The sequence below is a fragment of the Trichomycterus rosablanca genome, chromosome 2 (genome assembly GCF_030014385.1).
Source record: "Trichomycterus rosablanca isolate fTriRos1 chromosome 2, fTriRos1.hap1, whole genome shotgun sequence".
Classification (NCBI taxonomy): Eukaryota; Metazoa; Chordata; class Actinopteri; order Siluriformes; family Trichomycteridae; genus Trichomycterus; species Trichomycterus rosablanca.
The window spans coordinates 7,841,016-7,866,788 of NC_085989.1; the positions used below are offsets into that span (position 1 = coordinate 7,841,016).

Sequence of the window (25,773 nt, forward strand, 5' to 3'; positions counted from 1 at the left end):
TTTTCCAGGGGGCGGTCATTCGGCAGGACTCCATCGTAGAGTTGTGTGTGCACGAGGGTGTCACGCCCGCGTGCCGAATGGGCCGGTCTCTCTCTCGTGATGCAGCCAGCGACGTGGGCACGATGGGTGAACTGACACTGCTCCAGCGCCAACACAGTCTCCTGCAGGAGGAACTCGTTCGGCTTAGGGGAGCCGAAAGCAGGCTTAAGGACAGCGAGAAGGCACGGGTCCAGCTTGAGAGGCAGCTAAGAGACCTCAAGTCCAGTAGCGCTGTCCTTGACGAAGGAACAGGAAGCTTCCAGGTAACAGCAGATGGCTTGATTCGCACTACACAACCAAATGATTTGCCTAGGTTAACCACATCTGTTGGTAACTGGTGCTTAAAATCGACAAACACTGGCATTAGAATGGGTTGTAATGAAGAGGTCAGTGAATGTGTGGCTCTGTCATTAAATCTTTGTTGGTGCTCAGGTGGCTGGTTCGAGACCCTGGTTCAAATCTCAGTGATGTTTTTGGCCAATTGGGCGTCCACACAGACATGAAGCTATGCAATAGAATGGTATTCCTGCCTGGTGGCAGGCGTTTCCCTGTGAAACCCGACTCGCCTTGACCCTGTCAACCATAACAAGTTTAAACACTGACTACAGAGTTCTAGTTTGTTGGAAGGTTCAAAAAATTGGTTTTCCATAAATGAGCAGCTGTGCACAATCCTCAGATCATCATGCTCAGTGATAAATGACAGCTGGAGAAATGTTAAGCACACATGTTAAGCACAAAAAATAATGGTCAGTGGTTGTTTTGATGTTTCTGACTAAACCCCTTCATTATAGTGAAAAAAATGAACATCACATCTGCCGTATACAGTGCAATTCTAGAGAATTGTGTTCTTCCAGCTGTGCAGCAATAGTACATTAATAAGATAAGATAGACTAAGATGTCTACCTTATCTTATTTTTAAACTTTGTTTGGTGGCTCTCAGTGAGACGCAGCAAAAAAATATATATATAAAAATGTACGACTAGGTGCAATAGGATATAAAGCTAAAAGTAAATGAAATATAGAATATTTACATGGTGATATGATTATATACACAGGGTTTGAATAGTGCAACAGAACAGCAGAATGTAAAGTGATCTGTGCATTTAATAGCAGCTTGGGGAGGGCAGGGTACAGGACAGTTTGGTTTTGGTCTTCAGCAGCTATGGATGTGTGAGTGAGGCTACAGCTCTAGGGAAGAAGCTGTTTCTCAGTCTGTTTGTGCGTCTCTTGATGGTTGTATCTTTTGACTGATGGGAGGGGGACAAACAGTCTGTGACCTGGGTGGGTTGAGTTCTTGATGTTTTTGTTTTTCCAGAAGTGTAGAGGCTGTTAAAGGAGCAAAGTGGGGGGCTTACAAACCATGCTGCCAATTACCCACCCTTTTGCCATTCTTTAATTGTTGGTGATGATGATGCATGTGAATTATGCCTTGTAGCCTATTTGTACACATATAGTGTACAAATAGTGCTCATTCTGCTACAATCAGGTTATTTAAAGGTAAATATTTGATCCAGTTGAAGCCTGCTTGGTAAAACCAAGACAAATTGTATCAGTATTTTTACTCCAGTCTTGCTATTGCAGGCTCCACCCCAGCGCAAAGAAAGTGAAACTGACCCAAACACTGACACTCCACTGGCCAGCCAGGCATCGTTTGAGCAAACAGACGGTCTACAGGACTGCAGTGATGTAGACGTAGATGCGATCTCAGACGATGATGAGGATGATGTTAAGGTGTCTCCACGCTCAGAGAGCCCTAGAGGTCAGTCCACAATTCAGACTTGTTCAAATGTTTTAATGGTGCTGGCTTATCATTGGTTTGAATCCCAGCAGTGCTACCGACCTGGCTGAAATTTACACACGTTTGTTTTCTGTAGAGAATGTTTGAACTTAGTTTTCAAGTTGATTAGGGGTGCCCAAAACTTTTGCATAAGACTGTATATTGAAGGTGCTTTGGCCCGTCTACAGATAATGAACTTTAGCCCCCTGTAACACTAATAGCAGCCTACACACATACTTATGTAAGTGATATTGATTTAGTTAAAGCTCGCAGTGTTTTATATAACTCATAAAAAATTCACACCCACGTCCCTGTACAAATTACACTCAGCTTTCAGTAGGGCATGAGGAGTGCAATAATGAATGAATATTAAGTGAAAACAGCTATGCAGCCATTTTTTTTCTAATTGGACACCTCTTCATGACATTTCAGAAAGAACACTGTGTTCACACGCAACTATAAACAGTGGGCAGTGATAGCTCAGTGGTTAAGGTACTGGACTAGTAAACAGAAGGTTGCCGGTTCAAGCCCCGCCACCACCAAGTTGCCACTGTTGGGTCCCTGAGCAAGGCCCTTAACCCTCAACTGCTCATCGTGTTCAGATCATTGTGTAAGTCGCTTTGGATAAAAGCGTCTGCTAAATGCTGAAAATGTAAAATGTAAATGTAATAAACAAGCAAGTATAGGGACAAACCATGCTAACATTCGGACAGTGATGACGCTTGAACGCTAGTTGTTTTTTATATTTTTAATTGGAGTGCCACCGTCTAGTTAAGTTTTTTTATGTTTATTTGTTAATTACATTCTCTGTCCAGATCTGCAAGACATTCCAGAGGAGAGCGAGTCAACTCCGGAGGGGCGAGAGATACACGTCTCACATTGCTAATGGTCTGCTCTTGGCCCGAATTTTGGACTGGACCCTGGTCTTGCTCAGTGAAAATAAACCCAATGTACCTAACTGTACGGGTACAGAAAAGCAAAGATTTATCTTCAAAGGAAGAAATTTTAAGCATGTACATATTTTATTGCACCTAGTAATCTTATTGCACAGCTGTGCTGTTCTGTGGCAAGTTATTTGAGTTTTTATTCATTCGTTTTTGGAAATCCAGGTGTTTGGCTTTAGTGGACCAATAAGCTTATGCCAAAGCAGCATGAGTGACCGTGGCTTTGCAGGAGGCCAGTTTTTACAAACAGCAGGGCTTGTGATATTAGACAAGCTCTGTCACTGTCACGTCATGTGAGCACATAAAATAGCCAAACTGAACAAAAGCTTCAGGAAGTACTTGATAAAGGCAGATATACTGTAATATATAATATATATATATATACTGCAAGAGCACATATCCCACACTCAAGTGTTTGGTGTTGCAAACTTTTTTTTTATAGAATGAAATTATATTAAAACAAAACAAATAGGAAGTTGTTTTTTGTTTGTAATTTATTTATTCATTTTTTATTTGTTGATTTAGAAATATCTTTTGAACACACGCTGAAATACTTTGAAAGCCATAATTGAACAAAGATTATTGCTGTACTTTATGTACTTTTACAGGAAAGTGAAAATGTAAAACCAAATGTTATGATTTTATGAGTAATTACAGGTTTATATTAGCATGAATACTGAAGTATGCTGTAGATGTTGTTGTTTTGTTTTATTTTAGAGCCCTGAAAACTTGGTGAATGTGTTCAATGTTTAGTTATTTTTCCATAACATTAATATTGATTATTATGACTGAATGATTATTACAGTTTGTATTTTTTTTTGCTGGACATATACACCGATCAGCCATAACAGTTAAACCACCTCCTTGTTTCTACACTCACTGTCCATTTTATCAGCTCCACTTACCATATAGAAGCACTTTGTAGTTCTACAATTACTGACTGTAGTCCATCTGTTTCTCTGCATGCTTTGTTAGCTTCCTTAATGCTGTTCTTCTATGGACTCTTCCAGGACCACCACAGAGCAGGTATTATTTAGGTGGTGGATCATTCTCAGCACTGCAGTGACACTGACATGGTGGTGGTGTGTTAGTGTGTGTTGTGCTGGTATAAGTGGATCAGACACGGCAGTGTTGATGGAGTTTTTAAACACCTCACTGTCACTGCTGGACTGAGAATAGTCCACCAACCAAAAATAAATCCAGCCAACAGTGCCCTGTGGGCAGCGTCCTGAGACCACTGTCTCGAATATGACTCAAACTCAAACAGCTGCAATAGATGAGTGATCGTCTCTGACTTTACATCTACAATGTTGATCAACTAGGTAGGAGTGTCTAATAGAGTGGACAATGAGTGGACGCGGTGTTTAAAAACTCCAGCATCCACTCATACCAGCACAACACACACTAACACACCACCACCATGTCAGTGTCACTGCAGTGCTGAGAATGATCCACCACCTAAATAATACCTGCTCTGTGGTGGTCCTGTGGGGGTCCTGACCATTGAAGAAATAAGTAAAAGCAGGTTAAAAAAGTATGTAGAGAAACAGATGGACTACAGTCAGTAATTGTAGAACTACAAAGTGCTCCTATATGGTAAGTGAAGCTGATAAAATGAACAGTGAGTGTAGAAACAAGGCGGTGGTTTTAATGTTATGGCTGATTGGTGTAATTTGACAACGGCATTACTTGCTGCCCGTCTGAACCGATGAGGTATATAACACTGATTATCAGAATATACTGTATATATACACAGAAATTATTGTATCTGGTATTCTTTTTTTAAAGTAGGTGCAATGTTTATTTGTTTACTTTATATAATGATGAAGAACAGAAATATTACCATGTTTTAAAAATGTAAGCTGTTAGATAAGGGCTTTCATGATTATGTACAATACCCTAATACACCATTTTGATAAATGTTTATGAACGTGCTGTTGTTGGTTCTATATTTTTGTTACAGCATGCCTCAGTTCTAAAGTTAAAGAACTATTGAAACTCTCACCCTGCATAAAAAAGACCAATAATGATAAACTGAATTACTGCATATTCTGGATCTAGTTATCAGTAATTTACTGTTCAGTTTTTACCAGTCCTTATCTAAGTAGAAACCAACTGTACTTGGGCATGTCATTATTTTTTTTTTTTTTTATCTGATCATTGTCATAGAAATAAATCTGATAAGTTATTTGTGTTTCCTGTTGACATAAGCTGTATAGCACTCGTGTGGTGAAGGGGTAAATTACGCTAGTTCACTACCTCTGAGATTCTAGGTTCAAATCCTCAACAGTGCCATCAGCCGGTTGGGGGTCTACAACATGGAAAAAGCAAATAATAAAAAACAGAGTTTCTTACATTGACTTTGACTTTTATTGCATTGCAGACAGGATGAACCTGAGATCATTTATGTTTTGTCTGGTCAACTTCACTTCATTTATTAATAAACATCCATTCCTGCATTTCAGGTCTGCAACACATTCCAAAAAAGTTGGGACGGTAAAGCATTTACCACTTTGTAATGTTGGTATTCCTTTTCACCACACTTAAAAGACGGGTTCGTCGTTGTCGCATTTTTCCTTTCAAAATTCTCTATTGGGGACAGGTCAGGACTGCAGGCAGGCCAGTCCAGTACCCGTACCCTGTTCTTTCGCAGCCATGCCTTTGTAATGTGTGCAGCATGTGGTTTTGCATCGTCTTGTTGAAAAATGCTGGACGTCCCTGGAAAAGATGACGTCTTGAAGGCAGCACATGTTGCTCTAAGATGCTCTCAATGTACTTTTCTGCATTAAAAAATCGCGTCATTATTTAGTTTTTTCACCTCATTACTAGCCCTAGTAAATTGCCCCCGTTCCAACTTTTTTTGGAATGTGTTGCAGGCCTGAAATGCAGACATGGATGTTTATTAATAAATGAAATGAAGTTGAGCAGATAAAACATGAAATATTTTGGGCTCAAACTGTCTGCAATCAAATAAAAGTCAAAGTAAATGTAAGGAACACTGCATTTTCATTTTATTTGCATTTTCCATACTGTCCCAACTTTTTCCTGATTTGGGGTTGTACATACAGATATGATTGGCTGTGTCTGGGTGGGAGGCGTATGTCCGAGGGGTCAGGGTGGATTGGCATCCTGTTTGGGGTGTTACTGCATTGCGCCCAGTTATTCCTGGGAAACCAGACCCACCGCCATCATGACCAGGACAAACACATTTATACATGCAGACACCAGTGAACACAGCACCACAATACAAACACCAATCGGTCACAACATTAAAACCACTGACAATTGAAGTGAATAACATTATTTCATTATGATAGCACCTGTACAGGGGTGGGATATATTAGGCAGCTGATGAACAGTCAGTTCTTCAAGTGGATTTGTTAAAAACAGGGAAAAATATTCAAGCACAAAGATCTGAGTGACTATGAAACAAGACAACTTATGACAGCTAGACAACTGGGTCAGAGCATGCAAAGATTAGTACCTACTAAAAGTGGTACAAGAAATGACTGGTGACGGGGTGCCTTGGTTCATTGATGCCCGAGTGGAGAGAAGGCTACCTTGTCTGGTCTGATGGCATAGAAGAGTTAATGTAGTACAAATTGCTGAAATGTCCATGATAAAAAGATGTCAAAACACAGAGTGAATTACAGCTTGTTATGAGTGGTACTGCATATCCGTAAACCTGTCATAGTGCTGACCCTTGTCTAACACCAAACACTACTACTATGGAAACATGGAGCAATGGAAGAAGGTGGCCTGGTCTGATGAATTATGTTTTATTTTACATTATGTGGATGGGTGCTGGCAAGCAGGCGGAGGCAGTGTGATGCTCAGGGCAATGTTCTGCTTGGGTCCTGGCATTCATGTGAATGTTACTTTCACACTTACCACCTACCTAAACATTGTAGCAGAACAAGTACACTATAGCAACTGTATTCCCTAATGGCAGTGGCCGTTTTTAGCATTATTAAAGTACCTTGAAACGCTGCAAAGATTGCTTAAGAGTGGTTTTAGGAACACAACAAAGAGCTCAAGGTGTTGACTTTTCCTCGAAATTCCCCAAATCTCAGTCTGATTGACCAGCTGTGGGATTTGCTGGACAAACAACTCCAATCCATGCAGGCTTCACTCTGCATTTTACAACAATTTTACAAAGTGTGCAAACAGTCAAGGGGTTTAAATACATTCTGATATGTTCTGTATATTTTTAAGATTTTAGATTAGTGACAATGACATTTGCAAGACAAAAAAGTGCACAATAAATTCCTAAAAGGACAGTTGCAAAAATAAAAATAGAAATTAGTGACCTTTGTTTTACAGGTATTATCAATAAGTAAGTTTTACCTAATTAACTTTTATAAATATAATCTGATTCCTAATCTGATCTGCAAAAAACAAACGAAGTCAAACAGTTTGAGGACAGTGTCTCTCAACACATGATTGCAAGGAATCAAGAGATTTGCCTTCTACAGTCCAACATTAGTAAATGATTCAGACAATCTGTTACTAACTCTTGTGTGTACAGGGCCAAAGACCGACATTGAATACTAATGACCACTGATCGGTCACTTTAAGCCTAACCCTATATTGCCCCTCTTCCAACTTTTTTAGGAATGTGTTGCATGCCAAAAATACAGGAATAGATGTATATTAATAAATGAAGTTGACCAGACAAAACATGAAATATCTTGGGGTTATACTCTCTGCAATGAAATAAATGTTAAAAACCATTAGTAGATCATTTAACAGTTAATGTCTTTGAGGAGCTTTGCATTTTTCCTAAGCAGCACTAAAGCATGTCAGGGATTCTTTACCTTTTCTGGATAATGACCCTATTTTAATAGATTAAAATCAGAGCATTATTTTAAAGAAGTGCATACCTCACAGGTAGGTTACTAGGTAATTTTCTTTCTTATTTACTGATTTATTAAACAATCTGAAGTTCTACAGGTATTAGCACTGAAGTGAGATGTCAAGTTAAATAAAGTGTTAATAAAATAACTAGTTTTACAGTTGCACAGGGTAATTACTTCTTTAAATCTCATCATATTCTTTTTTATATTTAATTTTTGTAACTTAGTGAAAGACTTGGGTCATTTGGTTTGTTATATGTAGGCTACCCTCATATATTTAATGGAAGAAAAAAACAAAGACAATGAGGTCTAAAATAGTATAGAGGGCTGAACACTTTAGAAGGGAATCCCTATTGTCCTTTTTAAAAATCTCAGTCTGCCTAAAATTAGTCTTAGGTCTGAACGACAACTGTGCAGCTCACCTTCAACCATTTGGCTGTACATTCATCATGACTGGTTTTACTGCTTGTATATTTTTGATCAATGGCTTTAAATTATAGTACAAAGGTGATACCAAGTGTCAACCAACAAGTAATGAAGCACAATCGAGTTATTCTGTGACACAGAGAGCTTACTAAAACCAAATAGTTGTTGTAGTGATTAACAGGCCATAAATGTACTGTTCACCCAGGGAGGGCAGTAATGCCAGACGCATGGGCACATATGCACACACCTGTGCCTGTCACAAATGGGCTTTGTCTTATTATAGCAAAGGCCATATTCATTCCACACCAATGATCCATTCTTTTGTCTTGTTTGTCTCATGTTACTCGCCGCCATTCCACTCTAGTCTTTGAAGACCCCACACAGGATATGTTAAAAGTAAGAAAACACAACACAGGAAACAAAAGATAATTGCAAGAAACAATGGGATTAAATAAATAAATACAAAAAGTATAGAAGAGTGTGTATAGATACACCATGTAGGTGCCACAAATCTCACCAATATTCTAATATCAATAAGCAATGTTTTTGCACTTACTGTCTCTAAATGACGTGTCCAATTGATACAATAACAGCTATGTTTATTCTATTAATATTATTTTACCTGGCCATTATTAGTGCTCTGTTTTGCGTTATGCCTGTATTAGGTAACTCCTAAAACAAAAAATGGGTGTAGTTTAGTTAAATGGGAGGAGCAGTAAGTACCCCCAATATAAAGACCCTTCCCCTAACTCTTGCTGAGTTTGGGCTCTCTTTGCTGCACTCCGTCCCTTTCTCCTTCTTCCTCTTACCCTCAGTTGCAGGGTCTTCAAGCTCCATCCTTCACTTTGCCATTAACCTGTGGCTCCATACTCCTACCTCTGATTCCTGTACCCTAAGCACCACACACCAAAGCCAAGATGGAGGCCGTCAAGAAAAAGATGATGATGTTGAAGCTGGATAAGGAAAACGCTCTGGACCAGGCAGAGCAGGCCGAGACCGACAGGAAAGCAGCTGAGGAACGAAGCAAACAGGTGAGAAGGAGAGGTCAAGATGTCCAGAGATTTTTTTCTTATGAAACTGAAATGTTTTGCTTGATTGTTTGGCTATTTGAGATGATTCTGGAAGATGTGTGATGTCTGTTTCAACTAAACAATGGTTTTGAAGTAATACAGTTAAACTGATACCTCATTGATAACTAAAACTCATAACCTCCAGAATATTACGCCAACAAAAGTTCTTTATTGTTCATTATCATTTTTAGAGTGACACAAAACATTGATTATTTCACAATAGAAATGTTATTTTTGTCTTAACTGATCAGTTTAGAGGTGTTTGGGAAACCAAACTTTGTTCCTTATGGCATCACTGTAAACAAAGTTTTTATTATTATTTTCTATCAAGAACCCTACTCTTATTGGTGATTCTGTGCTTAAGTTCTGACATCCTGGTTCTGCCAAGTTGCTTTAAGCAAGACCCTTAAACCTCTAGCGTACATCGCTTTGGAGCGAACGCTCTTCAAAATAATAAAGGATACATGGATAAGTTCAATGCCAGGTCAGCAACAGCAGCATGTATATTATTTTGACAACCTCAAGTATATCGCAGTGGAAACTCCTAAAACTTGACTTTTTGTTTAAACCTTTAAGATCTAGAAAAGGCTTTTTTACCTAATACTTTAATAAGCTGCAACAATCATTGTCCTATTATAATAAAGCCCTGTGGATTGCACACATGCATGAATGTAGGCTATAAAATAATTAGCCAACAGTATAGAATTGCCACAGGTTGAGAACTGTTTAAGTGAAAGCAAACACTGATTCAGCAGAATCTAGTTTTAGAGGAAAAAGAATGAACCTAGGGTTAACTGCAGACCTAAGTCTGAAACAGATATGCAGATCACAATGAATTTCAAAAAGTCATAGGAAGGTCTTATAGACTTGTAGTTAAGTGCCAACACTGTCCACTTAAGCCACAGGACAAGTGATAACATTTTTGGAAATCATTGCTTATTTTTTGCACTCCCAGCATGAAGACGAACTGATTCAGATGCAGAAGAAGCTGAAGGCAACTGAGGATGAGCTTGATAAATACTCAGAGGCCCTGAAGGATGCCCAGGAGAAACTGGAGATATCTGAGAAGAAGGCTGCTGATGTGAGTGAAGGCAATATAAATAGCACACAGACCCACTTTACATTCAATCTTTATATTTCAGTCATCCATCCCACCCTAATCCCCCCCCCCACTCCACAGTTTATATACAGTTGATTATTTAACATTTAACAATGTCAGAGATGTCCCCACTATTGTAACCCTTTGTCTTTGTGTCAAATCGTCTCTTGCTCAGCCCATAGTGCATAACTTTGTCAACTGCCACTGAGTCTGAGTCTTATGTTTATATCTACATAAGACATTATAAAGACCCACAGAACCTGAATAAGCAGGCCAACATACTGAACAGGTTAGAAGGGTATTGGCCATTATTTGCCTTTCATACCAGTTTAAGATCAAATCTGCTGTGGTAAATGTCAAACCGCTTAAAGCATCCACTTAAATTAATCTATCATTGAAGTCCTACAGTGCTCAAATAAACTCTAGTATAATACATATCCGTTTCTTGTGAGAGGTTAAAAGAAGTTATCAAGTCGTGATTTCTGTCTGTATGTCTCCCCCATCTTTCCCCTCATGTTTAACTGTGTAGTCAGGGTTCTAGATTTAGCAGTGACACCTGCTCTGATAATGTTTGGCTTTTAAGTTATGCATTGTCTGTGTGACAGGTTGAGAGGGTATTGTGTGTAGTTGTTCTATAGGGAACTAAGCCATTCAAGACATCTAATCACTTAAGGTATATTGTTAATATAAAAATGAATTAAAATCCTTATTTGAAGTGACAAGTATTTTAAAATAAAACATATCTGTGCAGTCCACCCCATATATCGCTTAATAAAACATGTGATTAAATTACATGTACCATGATGTGTAAATCTGTTTACACATTTACAATATATCTGGCAAATATGTACATTTAAAAAAAAATTGGCACCCTGATCTGGGTGTTCCTGTCGTGTCCAGTTTCCAGCGGAACCGAACCTGCCACAACCCTAAAGATACGAATCAAATGGAAATAGAGTTTACTGGTGTACATAATATTACCCCAGAGGTTAATGTCTCCAGAAGTACCAAGTTCAAAAGCTTTAAGTTTGCTTTTGTTGTAATTAGCCTTTTTTTTGTATTGATATTGTATTTTAATGTTACTATTTTAGGGTTACATGAACCAGATATAACTAAATTGATGCAACTAAAAAAGGCCAAAACCTTGATTGTGGGGATAAACATTTCTGCTACATCACATCATACACTGTTAAAAAGTGGACTATTTATTATGGGATTGCAGTTTTTAGTGGTTTCAAAATTCAAATGATCATAATATGACCAAAATCTGAAATGTAGCTCTACAACATGTAGTACTGAATGAGAGGGTAGATACCCTGTGTATGTATGTATGACATTGAGTGTGTGATGGTGAACTGGAGACCTTGACAACAAAGCTAGTTCCTCTTTATAGCATGCACCCATTGTTCCCATTTAAAGACACACACTTTTCAGTGTCATCTGAGGAGAATTTATGGCCTCCGGTGATCTAAAAACCTCCGTGTCAATCATGTGGGTCAAATCACTGCTCTGCCATTAGAGACTGAGTGTGGGTTGTCACCATTACAGCTGTCTTTCCAAATCCTATTTTAAAACCCAACCTTGAGCCGAAGCTTTACAGCTAAGCTATTGTTTACCTAACATATCTAAGGTTTAAGCAATATGACCAGGTTTTTATTTCTATCAGCTAGACCTTATTATGCCAGATATTAGTAGTCATCATGCACTTAAAATATAGCTGTGATGTACAACATATACCAGTACTGTGTATACACCCTACACACACTGTAAGAGCTGCACCAGTATGCCATCCCCTTTCATTTCTATTATTATTAGTAGTAGTAGTAATAGTAGAAAAACTAGTAATTGTAGTAGTGCAAATCTACAGGGGCAAAAGTCCAAGTCTTACAAGCCCCACACAAAAGCTTTTGGGGCTCTAGGATCCAACGTGGGCTTCAGGGTATGGAATAATGTAGATGAAATACCTGTAACTTAGTACAGCGGTTGGCTTCTTTCTGACGGTTATTGGAGAAGTTAAAGATGACTTCTCCCATGCAGGAAAAAAAGCTATAGGCATTTGATGGAGGAAAAAGATAGTCACTTAAGGCTGTGTTCCAAACAGCAAAATCTTCATACTAAATAGTGTAAAAACAGTAATGATCATTGCACTATTTTAATTAAATCATTTCAGTGGGTATGTCACTGTCTTCAATACAAAACACTTTTTTTTTTAAAAAGGAAAGGGCAAGTTTATAGGTCTTTGGTGCTCATACTAAGTGAACAAAAAACATTGGAGATGTAGAGACATCCATAATTCTGACATTAAGCCTAAAGTCCCAGGGGTTATAAATGACATAATTCAGTAATCCAGCATCACAATTCTGAGGTAAATTGGATGCAGCAATAATCTATTGGCAAAATGTTTTTACTTTTAAAAGTCTGACAGCATAAACACCTGTCCAGTAGTGAGTGCATATCAATTTGATTTAAGAAACCCATGTGTTTACTTAGGCATGAAAGCTACTCAGTGAAAGCTAAAAATTTAAACCTGTGGATGCATTTTTAAGACAACTCAAACTTCTCTCGATGCTTTGTACACGCAAAAATATAATGTAAGGACTGGATTAATTTTCGTGACCCCTCATGTGGTATATTTTAAATAGTAACTCCCCCCTCTGGTATGAGATTTGGATCCGAATCTCTGGCTCCATCTGCTGGTGTGCTTGTAGTGGTGCAGATAAAGCCTACACCCCAACAGAAAGACTAAGCACGGATAACATTTTCCACACTCATGAGGAAGGACCGGAAAGGAGCAACAGGATACAGTGACTACATGTAGGTCCAGCCTTTGTCCCTGGATGGGTTTGAGAATATCCACTAACCCAAAACTCGCAAATTGTGTTGGAAAAATTGCAGTTAAGACAGTCTGTATGAATATAAGAAAATATCTGACAAAATTCTTGCCATCAGGCCTGCAAACATTATACTACCGATATCTCCAGTGTGATAATAAATCATGCTTAAGTGATCGTGCATTTTGAACCTGGTAAATACCCAGGTAAGGGTAGATGAAGCGTGTACAACCCCAAATTAGAAAAACAGTTGGGACAATTTGAAAAATGCAAATAAAAAAAATGCAGTTTCTTACACTTACTAAAACAGTATGAATCCATTACTGAATACATCCAATCCTGCATTTCAGGCCTGCAACACATTCCTATAAAAGTTGGGACAGGGCAATTTAGGTCTAGTAATGAGGTAAAATAAATAAATAATGATGTGATTTCAAACAGGTGATGTCAATAGGTGATTATTGACAGGGGTTAGGGGTTTTTGTATCTGTTGGTCCTGGATTTTGTAAAGTTGCTTTGAGACAATGTCTATTGTAAAAAGCGCTATATAAATAAAGTTGACTTGACTTGACATTATAATCATGATTTGGTACAAAAGCAGTATCCTTGAAAGGCTGAGTCAGATGATCTTCACTTTGTCAAAAAATGTGTGAGGAAACATTTAAATTTAAAACATTTCAATATGTTCCTCAAAAAAGATTGGAAGGGATGTGCATATTTTTCCATGCACAGTGCATAATAACATTAATCGATTCAAGGATTCTGGAAGAATTTCAGTGCATAAAGGGAAAGGTCATTACTCCTTATCCTGGTGGTTCTGGCATTAACATAATGTTTATATTTGACATCTGGTGAAATTTAAAACCATAGACCCAAACATCCAACAAACAGTTTTTTATTAATTTACCTTTCATAATCACTTCATACTGTCCAGAATGGCAGTGGCTTCGAAGCTTCTTGTGAGTCATTTACTCAGAACTAGTTGCCTTAAAGAATACCCTCAACCTATTGGCATGTTTTGAGTGTTCATAAAGACTTTCTAGAAAAAACCCACAGACAATTGGAGAACATGCAAAGCTCCACACAGACAGTGACTAAGTTGCACCACCCAGCCATTACGTAGTCATTTTTTTGTATTTTTTTTTTACTAATTGTTTCAGCCTAATCAGGTCCAGCCCCACCCAGAGACACTAGGAATAGGGCAGGAATACAGTTCAGGTAGGGTCACATACAATATTAAGCAACTTTTCTTAACCTTCTCTGTGTTTTTGAGAAGTGGAAGGAAACCAAAGTACCCAGAACAAACACATGGAAACATGTAAAACTCCTCACATGTAGACAATGTCCAGAGGCGAGGATCGTACCCAGGTCTTCTTCTGGCTCGTGTTACTGTGCAACACCCACTCTACCACCCCGATTACATCACAAAAAAGGCATCCTGAGCTGAATTCACTTATGTTAATCACACTCCCAACAAACTGGTGCACATTCTACAGATTACAGATTTTGTAGAAAGGGCAATACATGACCAATATTGTGAAAGTGTGATAGGAACTAACATGTAGGAGACTGCTGCAGGTGCTGGCTGTATCCTAGGTATGAGTGTGTCAGTACATGTTTCAGCATCCTGTTGTGTTATAAAAAAGAGAGACAGGGAGGCTCACATTTCCACACCATGTTTTGCAATGTTGTGTGATTAATATGAATTACACATGTTTATAACATTTAAATTGAATTAATATGGATGTTTAACATTCTAAACTTCTGAGTGAAAACCTGGCACCAAGTTGCTAAATCTATGTATGATGAATTTGGTGCATTTGTCCAACTTCCTGTTTAAAAGGGCAGTTGGTAAAAGGGCAGTTGTAGCCTAGTGGTTAAGCTACTGGACTAGTAAGCAGAAGGTTGCTGGTTCAAACCCCACCACTGCCAGGCTGCCACTGTTGGGCTCTTGAGCAAGGCCCTTAACCCTCCATTGCTTAGACTGTATAATGTAAGTCACTTTGGATAAAAGTGTCTGCTGAAAATGAAATAAAAGTATATGAAATGTTCCTGTTTGATAGTTAGATGATATTTAACCACTTTTGTTAATTAACATATCTAATTCAAGGCAGGTGTAGCCTAGTGATTAAGGTACTGGGCTAGTAATTAAAAGGTTGCTGGTTCAATCCCCACCACTGCCTGGTTCCTGCAGTTGAGCCCTCAATTTACCCTCAGTTGCTTGGACAATATACTGTCACAGTACTGTAAGATAAGATAAGATAAGATGCCTTTATTGTCATTGCACAGTGTACAACGAAATTGAGTAGCAATCCAACGGTGCTTACACATACAATAAGTAAGAATAAAAGCAAAAAAAATAAAATGTATATACAAATACACAACACACACACACACGTATGTATACGAAGTCGCTTTGGATGTCTGCTAAATGCCGTAAATGTACATTTCCACTTGTAAAGTGTGTATATAGCATAAATATTAACTAAACTGTTTTTAAGAAATAATGAATGTATAAAAAGATACAAACTGAATGGAGAAAAAATAATTAAGACATTATTAATAAGACATTATTTGTCGCTAGGCCAGGTTTCTATTAGCAAACTTTTTCCCACAAACATGTCAAGTTTAGTTATTACAAAGAACTATATGAGAAAGGTCATTTTGTTTGATATAAACGTCACATTATTCCAGAAAGGTTGCAAACACAATAATGACAAGGTGTCTTAATACTTTCCGCATTTTTGTACATTTTTCATCCCTCTGTGACCCAAGTTTTAAGTAAAAGTGACCCCCATGGAACCCGCACTGGACTGGTAATTAGATTCGATTCGATTCGATTCAACTTTATTGTCATTACACATGTATAAGTACAAGGCAACGCAATGCAGTTTAGCATCTAACCAGAAGTGCGATAAGCAGCAAGTGCAGGATAAATGGTATCTATGATATACATTATTTACAGGATATGGGCAGTGGTATGAACAAGATATACAGTTTAATATATTGTTGAATGTACTATAAACAAAATATACAGATTGCTATAGACATGATGTACAGATTGAGGTGCAGATTAAGATTAAGGTGGTATGTAGATTAAGGTGATACAGATGAATACAGTATAGATGGAAATTATAAACAAATGAGATATGTGCAAATGGTATGGTAGTGACATGGTACATAATGACATGGTAGTGTAAATTGTTCTGGAATAAATGGATCAAGTGCAGCAGTGTTGTTGGGATTTTTAAATACTTGTCTGACTTAATTAGGAACTCGTACCCTGTTACCACTACAGTAAGTATTTCTACCAATGAATCACACCCACTGCGACCCTGACCAAGATAAATGAGTAGAAAACAAACAGTGAATGAATGAATGAATGAATAAAATCATGCTTAAGCACAGCAAGATGTAGTAGGCTATGCCACACCTAGGCTAAGGAGCGGCTTGGAATGCCACAGTGACTTACGTAATTTACCTGGACACGTGTAATCCAAGGGGTGGCTTGTCTACCATGTAGACGTGTAAAATGACTGATCCAGGATCAGCACCTGCGCATCTGTTAGCCAATCAGATTTCAGTGTGAGCGCACAGCCCTGATTCAAGGTCTGCACCCTTGCTCGATTGTGTCTCTTAAACTGCCACTTGAACAGGGTGGAACAAAGCCGGAAGAGGGCTGAAAAAAGGACGAGCTGAAGCAATCCGGCAAACTCGGTGTGAAGTCAGATTTAAGGGGAGGGGAGAGGACATTCCACCGCGGCTAACTTTAAAATCGTTCATTCGAGGAGAAAGATTTGAAAGAAAGACAGCGTGGAGAACTACAAGCGGAAGCCAGATCATTTGGATAAACTGCCACGTACTTCAAGTGGAGGAAAAAAGTAACTTTTTGGGCTTCCTGCAAAAAAAAACCTCGGACTACAAAACGTCGTGTTTCATCTCCGAGCTCTGACAGTGTCAGGCTGAGTGGTCGCATCCCTCCATCACTGCTGTGCTGCTGGAGTTTGATTCGTTGGCGGGGCGTTGGTTTGTTCCCCCTCTCACACTCACAGCTCTGCACTACGAAGCTTCATAAGCAGGACCAGACCAGAGCTCTCCAGCACACTACTCGTTTAGCAAAGAACTTATTTAAAATGGCCGGAACCAACAGCATCGACGCGGTGAAGAGAAAGATTAAAGTTTTGCAGCAACAGGCGGATGAAGCGGAGGAAAGGGCCGAGAATTTACAGCGTCAGGTCGAGGAAGAGAAGCGCGCCCGTGAGCAGGTAAACACTGCAACATATTACAACAATGCTTTCATTTTTGACTTCATGTTGCATTGTAATGCAACTCAGACTTCCATTCATCGACGACCTGCGTCCGTTGAAGCCCTAATTCACACCCCTGTAACTTACTTTGACGCCCTTTCGAGCAATGAAAGGCATTTGGTGCCAGCATCCTGGCATGGCTTTGTACAGAGTCACTAACACTAACTTATCAATAAAGACATACTGATTATTCTTCTATTTATCCACTACACAAAGAGTCGTTTGTAGAAGCTGGAGTAACTTGGGTTTTGGGGGTTGTACATGATTAATCGTCTTTATTGAAATATCTGAATGATTAAAACTTATGACTATGCATATTTTTGTTTTAGGTGGTCTTAAATCGTTTATTAACTTGAACACACTATTAATTCTTTAACTTTCTAACTAAGTTTATCTGGTGGGCCAGTTTGACAGTATTTCTTACTAAATTGGCCATACTAAAGTGGCTGCTATCAGACTTATTTAAGCCATGGTTTGAAAAGTTTAGTAAACATGGACTCCAGTGGCCTACACAGAACCCTGACCATAATCACACAGAACACCGAAAATGTAGTGAGGGGCAACTATTTTTGCCCTGGCTTTGAAATGAAATGTCCATCAAGCTCATAGTTCTATAGTGCATCAATAAAAAAAAAAGAAACATCACAAACTTATGAAGACAGTAACAAGAAATATTGAGATCTTACAACTGTATTCAAACATTTAACTTTGTAGGCGAGGCACTTTTACTAGGCGAGCACCTTTCAATAAAACTAATTTTATGCATCTTTAAATTCCATATTTTGAAAATGTCACTTGGTGTGCTTGAATTTGGCTTTTAGTTCACACCCCTGACGCCCTTTTGAGCAATGAAAGGCATTTGGTGCCAGCATCCCGGCATGGCTTCGTATAGAGTCAGCACTTTATGAAAAGTTAACACTAACTCATCACTGAACAGCCAACATTGATTTTTCTTATATTTTTTCACTACATAAAGAATCGTTTGTAGAAGCTGGACTTATTTGGACTTTTTTGTGGGATGTAGATCATCGTCTTATTCAAATATCTGAATGATTAAAACTTAATGGGTTTAAATGTTGCTTATTTTATCTGTACATTTTGTTTTAGGTGGTGGTAATTTCTTTATTAGCTTAAACACCCCATTCTAACTGAATATATCTGGTGGGCCAATTTGACAGTATTTCTTACTGAATTGGCCATAAGAGTTAGTAAGAAAAGTGGCCCCTGTAACTTACTTTGACGCCCTTTTGAGCAATGAAAGGCATTTGGTGCCAGCATCCCGGCATGGCTTCGTATAGAGTCAGCACTTTATGAAAAGTTAACACGAACTCATCACTGAACAGCCAACATTGATTTTTCTTATATTTTTTTACTACATAAAGAATCATTTGTAGAAGCTGGACTTATTTGGACTTTTTGTGGGATGTACATCATTGTCTTATTGAAATATCTGAATGATTAAAACGTTTAAAATGGTTTAATTGTTGCTTATTTTATCTGTACATTTTGTTTTAGGTGGTCTTAAGTTGTGTACTAACTTGGTGGGCCAATTTGACAGCATTTCTTACCTAATTGGCCATACAAGTTAGTAAGAACAGTGGCTGCTATTCAAATATGTTAATATTCAGACTTATTTAAGCATAATTTTTGCTATATACTTTTCAATTCCCTTGATATTGATGCCATATATATTTCTGAATAAACCTTGGGTTTATTTAGTGGCACCGTTACTTGAATATTGAGATCATAACCTTTGTATCTAAAACTTGTTTGAATAGAGGTTGTATTATTCCCAATAAAACAAATGTAGCCGTTTTTATGAGGTTTAATGTTTTAAGCCATACTGAACTGTTTTGTCCATACAAATGAACTATTCTCATTGATGGAATATTTGAATAATATTGAATATTCGAATATGGTCAATTATCATCTATTTTAAGCCTTTTAAAGTTAAAGTATGTTACTTTATATCGAATTATTAGGCTGTAGATGTGCATTCATATTTCTGGGAGTCAAGACACCCAGAGAAACGGCTAATGCTAGGTAGACTTGCTAGGTAGACTTGCTAGGTAGACTTGCTAGGTAGACTAGCCAGGAGACTCAGGTGCGCCATGACACTCGACTTTATCGTTCTGTAGCAGGTGCTCTCGGTAAATTCGGTTTCTTTCTTACTTTACACGTCTAATACGGTTTACCTGACTCATTTTGTCGAATAGAAATGATTAGTTGTTGTGTCACCGTTGAAGCGCTCGGTTTCAGTGTAGTGTTGGGGCCGAGTGCACCGCCTCAGACTTTACTATCCCTCATCATGCCTTATTAGGAGCGAAACGCCAGGATTCGCGAGCGACCACGTCACATCCGGTTTAGAGCAGCGATGCGCTCTGGTTCATGCTATTTCTCAAGGAAGGAGGTGCAGCACTTAGCCTGACACTGTGTGCTTTATGTGCTGTTGTGTCGAATATTCAATAAAAATAAACGTTAATTCGATAACAAAGAGGCATTTCGTGTGTGTTTTCTGTCATGATTTGTCATTGTAACAAGTACGCTATCAAATGTTGTATACTGTAGGAGTAAAATAATTTTTTTTCCAAAAGTATGGAAGTTTGGGTTTAGGTGTTAAAGGCACATTACATTTGCATTTTTACATTTAGCAGACACCTTTATCCAAAGCGACTTTACAGATACAGTATACAGTCTGAGCAATTTAGGGTTAAGCCCAACAGCAGTAACCTGGCAGTGGTGGGGCTTGAACCAGCGACCTTCTGATTACCAGTCCAGTACCTTAACCGCTAGGCTACAGCGTGCCTAGCTGCTGTCAGGTATATCAAATAAATTGCTTTCAACTTCATGGCAACACTTTGTGGAAGGCCATTTCCTAGTACAGCATGACTGTACCCCTATGTACAAAGCAGGGTTCATAAAGACATGGTTTGAGAAGTTCATAAAACAGTAACTCCAGTGGCCTACACAGAACCCTGACCATAATCATACGAAACACCTTTGGAATGAATTTGAATGGTTGCCAAGCCAGGCCTTTTAGTTCAACATTAGCTTATGACCCTACAAATGCTTTTATTTGACTAAATGGGCAAAAATGTAGTAAGGGGCAACTATTATTGCCCTGGCTTTGGATTGGGGTGTCCATCAAGCTCATAGTCATATGTCTGCATACTTTTGATCATATAGTGTATTAATAATGAAGAAATATTGCAAACTTATGGAAACAGTAACAAAAAATATTGAGGTCTTACAACTGTGTTTAAACATTTAACTTCATAGACAAGGCACTCCCTGCAACACACTTCTAAAGTTCATAAAACAGGCACTCCAGTGGCCTACGCAGAACCCTGACCATAATAACATGAAACACCTTTGGAATTAATTTGAATGGTTGCCAAACCAGGCCTTTCAGTCCAACATTAGCTCATGACCCTACAAATGCTTTTATGTGACTAAACGGGCGAAAATGTAGTGAGGGACGACTATTATTGCCCTGGCTTTGAATAAAATGTCCATAAAGCTCTTAGTCATATGTCTGCATACTTTCGGTCATATAGAGCAGCGTTTCCCAACCTTTTTTGCACCACGGACCGGTTTCATATAAGATATAATTTCACGGACCGGCGGGGGCATTTAATAATATTGCTCACAAACGATGTGAAATGAGCTTTTTTGCTGCAACGAGACGCTGCTCCCACCTAGGGGTGCAAAGACAATAACACTTAAAATAGAAGCAGTGAAAACGATCTCTAATTATTCATTCTTTCTGTCCGGCCCGGTAATAGATAGCCCACGGACCGGTACCGGTCCATGACCCGGTGGTTGGGGACCACTGATATAGAGTATTAATAATAAAGAAACATTACAAACTTATGAAGACAGCAACAAGAAATGTTGCAACTATATTTAGGTTTAGGTTTTGCAGGATTTTTATTCCTGACTCCTGAGTGAAAGTGTCCTGTGATAGATCAGTGCCCTGTCTAGGAACAGCCTGACATTTTTGTTTTGATTTCTTGTTTAATAAACTGGCCTGTATCAACATAGATGCTAATTAAAGTGACTCCTCAACCAGTACAAACTGTTTATCTTTGTATAGACAATGCCAAAATGCCCCTGTGAATGTGCCCGTTTCCATGTTCCTTCACTCCTCATTACTTTCATTCTCCAAATCTAAATGTATGTGTTGGCTCCTTATCTGTTTTTCTTGATTCATTAATGTTTACCTAGTTTGCTGCCCTTTTTTCCTAAATCATTTTTCTGTCGCGTTCATTGCCTTAGATGGCTGGAGTGTACTAACAGTTTGGGATGTGTGTTGTAGGCTGAGGCAGAGGTGGCTTCTCTGAACAGGCGTATCCAGCTGGTTGAGGAGGAGCTGGACAGAGCTCAGGAGAGACTGGCCACTGCTTTACAGAAGCTGGAAGAGGCAGAGAAAGCAGCTGACGAGAGTGAGAGGTACATAAATGTGTTCACACTTGACCTGTGCACATATTCTCTTGGCAAAACCTAAGATTATTAATGGACAGAGAGTACAAAATTGATAACCAGGCCGACATCTTAAATATGTATTTAACCCTGCTATATGTTGTGGGAACTATCAAAGTCCTTGTGGGAAACACATTTTAAAGTTCTTGGAGGAATTATGTGTTTTCCTAAACCATGTTGTTTGACCTATTAGTGGTTCCTTAAGCAGCAGGGATTTTAAATATTGTCATTCACAACAATCAAAAGAAATGTGTGGGAAATGTTATGTTTTATACAGATAAAACTGCCCGGGGTCAGACTGACCCCAGAGAACACTGATGCGTACATTACGTACAGTACTTACAATAAAAATACACAATGATAAGTCTCAGTAAACAGAGAATTTCATACATACAAGCAATTTTGATTAGTTAACATTTCTGCAATAAATACATCTAGTTCTCTGACAAATGTAGACACTGGTAATCAACCCCCAGCCTTTTCCCTTGATACCAAATATCCCCTAATAGAGGTTGAGTGCTGACAAGCTTTTGTCACCTCTTGTGGAATCTTCACCCACTCTTCTCCTGCATAAGCTTCCAGCTTGTTGAGGTTTAGTTTTCATGCTAAATTAGCTTTCTTTAAATCCCACCAAATATTTTCTATGAGATTTAAATCTTGAGACTGATATCCCACAACTGATTTCTTAACCAAGCTTTGGTTGATTTGGAAGAGTGGTTTGGAAGAGTGTCTTGCTGAAAAGTCTAGTTATCACCAAGGTTTTTTGTTTTTTTACTACAGAATGCATAACATCCCTCCTCAAAGTTCATTCATGGTGAATTCATGATGCCAGTCACACGGTCAAGATAGGCAGTTATTTCAGCAGAGAAACATTCCCATGTAATCACGGACCCACCTCTATACTTGGCTGTGGGGATAGGGTTGTTGTTTGCCTTGTCATTCTTAGACCAGACAAAATGCTGATCCATATGGCCAAACAGTTCCATGTTTAATAATTCATTGCAAGTGTGTCCCAGAACTCCTATCCAAATTCCTTCTGGCGTATTCCAGTCGAACTTTTGGCCAAGAATACCAGTGGTGTCTCTAGGAATGTGCAAGGTCTAAAAAAATCTGATTATTATCTATTGCCTTTTTTGGTGCACTAGAACTATCTTTTTTCAGCTTTTGTAATAGCTGTTTAGTTTTCAACATGATTGCAACACACTTTGAACACATTTCTGGTTGTTGTGAATATATAACACATCACAGCTGAAGCAATTGAATGTCGTTATTGTTGTAACCCAACTTTAGGCCATACAGACCGGCCATAGTTGTATTAAGTTTAGTCAACAGATTTAAATAGGGCATATTTTCAGCATTAATTTAACACTGTGTGGAATCATTGGTACAAAAATTAGGCTATTCTAGGAGTGAAAAAAGGGGTTTTACCCAGTACGAGTGTAGTGAATGTATTTTGTGGTCTAAGCTGAGAACACATTAGCCAGCATCTTTAAATAGACTGCAAAGTAAGGTACATCTCGCATTTAACCGTTAAAATTTCACACCCACCTAACAAAAAATAAAATACTTCCAAGACTGTGCAAAGACAGCAATGGTTCCCAAGTCTGTGCTTGTGGATTTTGCTTTGTCAGCACGTTGGTTTTAGACTACCTGAATTACTGCATTCCATCTTTTCCCATGCATATTTCAACCAGTGAACCATCTACTCCAGAATGTTATGGGGTTATAATGTTTCTGGTTAACTAAGCTAAGAAAATAAAGTAAGTTTTTTTTTTGTGTGTAATAGAGGGATGAAGGTCATTGAAAACAGAGCCCTGAAGGATGAGGAGAAGATGGAGTTGCAGGAGATCCAGCTGAAGGAGGCCAAACACATTGCAGAGGAGGCCGACCGCAAGTACGAGGAGGTGAGTAAACAAAAACATGGTCAATCCAACCTGTTACCACACAGCATCCTTGTTTAATGATCCTTCATAAGTGCAGGTTGCTTGATTAGGGGCAGTGGTAGCATAGTGGGCTATGCAGCCACTTTTGGGTCCTTGAGCAAGGCATTTGACCCTCTCGGCTCCAGGGGTGCTGTACAACAGCCGACCCTGCGCTCTGACCCCAGCTTCCAAACAAGCTGGGATATGCTAAAAAAGAATTTGATTGTACTGTACACCTGTATATTTATATCTGACAAATAAAGGCTTTCTATTCTATTCTATTAAGTACTTGGTACATTGAACTTTGGTGTCAAGGCATATGACTTGTGACCTAAACCTCAGTAACTGAGTTAAATCTTTGTTTTTCTTCAGCTTTCTAAATAAAGGCTGCATTAAATGTTTAAAGAAACTCAAACACTTCATGGGTAACAGCTGGGACACAAGTGGCATGTATTATTATGTGGGCATTTAGTCCTTTTAGAGAGCGGTATTTGCTCACACCGTTTGCACCGGCTAAAGTGATTTCAAGTAAATAAATGACTGGGCAATAACGAATGTACTCTATAACACAGTGTGTTTATCACTCTTTCACTCACATGTGGAAAACCTCATCTGCACCTGTACACCCTGGAGAGGCATTGCAACATTTGGAAACAACTGACTGTGTTTGTTTGTGTGTGTGTGTGTTCGTACAGGTGGCTCGTAAGCTGGTGATTGTGGAAGGAGAGTTGGAGCGCACTGAGGAGAGGGCTGAACTTGCTGAGGCGTGAGTCCCCCAACTTTTGCACTGTACATTTTTCACCCTACACACACACATTTCAAACCACACTTCACAGACTCCTAAACTTTGAGTCCTGTGTCTTTAAAAATGCCTAACTATGTGTCTGTTTCATAACAGACATGCTCGAATCCAATGTTGGCATGAAGAAAAATGCTTGCCTTGGCATGTCAAATGGAATGCACTGTCCTAACTTAATATCCCCTCCCCCATTTTTTTCTCCCCCCGCATCATTTACTCGCAAATTCGTGCATGTTTGACCCGTTGGTGCGACATCCTCTGCTGAACTAACAGCGAAAAGAAGAAGTTGGAGGATGAGCTAAGGGTTCTGGACCAAGCAACGAGGAGTCTGCAGGCTTCTGAGGACAAGGTAGAAAAGCTACATGTGATGTGTTTTTCCTCTACAGCCATCTTTGAGGGAAAAAGTTATTTCTGTGTTTTTAGAAAAAAGTATTTATGCACTTTTGTTTGTTCTATTGTCATTCTGAATGAGTCTTTGTTTAAACGCCAAAGTTTGAGATGGGAATAGAATGTGTGAACATGCATTTCAGCAAATAAGTCAACTGAAGTCAACCAAAAAGTTCCTAGGATCCCTCCTCCAGCCGAGGCCACTCGTAATGTCTCTGCTCTTTTGTGCCATCTTTTTTTCCCCTCTCTTTACCTTATCTTGACTTACATCATTCCAACCTGCATCTCTTTATTAAATTTTGCATGAATGTGCTTGCTGATTGCTTGAACTGAGAGAAAAACTGACAAGTCCTTACAGCTTCGAAAGAAATTTGTGCATGTCTATTTTACATTATAATATTTGCAGCTCTGGTTACTAGAACAATTCCTGCACATATTGTTTAAAACCTACACAAAGACCTTTGCAGATTATGCCATGGAAAACGATGCAACTGCACCTTTGGAAAACAGCTGGAACACAATTTATGACTTACAGCATAGGTAGTTGGTAATCTTAGCAATATAGTTACACCTAACTTGTACGATCGGGTGTAAGCAGGTTAAAGCGTATAAAAATTAGGACATTGCTTAAAAAGACAAACGTTGAACAACATGACTTCTTCTAAAGGCCCGGTCAGGCCAAAAGTTACTATTCAGCACAAATTTGTTAATCTTTAATCTAGAAATACACGACTGTGACCAATAAAAAAAACATCTACTATGATCACCTCTGAAAGGACAGTCCTTCTGTTTGTTTTATCCAACCTGATGATAAAAGTATTGAATAAAAATGTA

The 25,773-nt window shown here is 38.7% G+C and overlaps 2 protein-coding genes across 11 annotated transcripts in view; both read left to right on the forward strand.

Annotated features, from left to right (window-relative positions):
• The window catches only part of arhgef1a (Rho guanine nucleotide exchange factor (GEF) 1a), a 79,290-nt gene extending 75,926 nt beyond the window's left edge, over window positions 1-3,364 (forward strand). Inside the window, exons 26-28 of one of the 2 annotated variants that reach the window (XM_063010666.1) lie at window positions 9-302; window positions 1,621-1,798; window positions 2,632-3,296. In XM_063010666.1, the coding sequence (XP_062866736.1) occupies window positions 9-302; window positions 1,621-1,798; window positions 2,632-2,702 (543 nt within the window). In that variant the 3' untranslated portion in view covers window positions 2,703-3,296. Of the gene's footprint in view, window positions 1-8; window positions 303-1,620; window positions 1,799-2,631 lie in introns of both variants that reach the window. The other variant, XM_063010658.1, reaches the window with a different exon arrangement.
• Window positions 3,365-8,813: 5,449 nt separating this feature from the next.
• tpm3 (tropomyosin 3) overlaps window positions 8,814-25,773 on the forward strand; it is a 31,239-nt gene continuing 14,279 nt past the window's right edge. For 3 of the 9 annotated variants that reach the window (XM_063010744.1, XM_063010705.1, XM_063010700.1), the window contains exons 1-6: window positions 8,814-9,073; window positions 10,068-10,193; window positions 21,668-21,801; window positions 23,618-23,735; window positions 24,449-24,519; window positions 24,826-24,901. In XM_063010744.1, the coding sequence (XP_062866814.1) occupies window positions 8,960-9,073; window positions 10,068-10,193; window positions 21,668-21,801; window positions 23,618-23,735; window positions 24,449-24,519; window positions 24,826-24,901 (639 nt within the window). In that variant the 5' untranslated portion in view covers window positions 8,814-8,959. Of the gene's footprint in view, window positions 9,074-10,067; window positions 10,194-16,706; window positions 17,308-21,667; window positions 21,802-23,617; window positions 23,736-24,448; window positions 24,520-24,825; window positions 24,902-25,773 lie in introns of those variants that run through there. The other 6 variants (XM_063010692.1, XM_063010684.1, XM_063010736.1 and 3 more) reach the window with 5 other exon arrangements.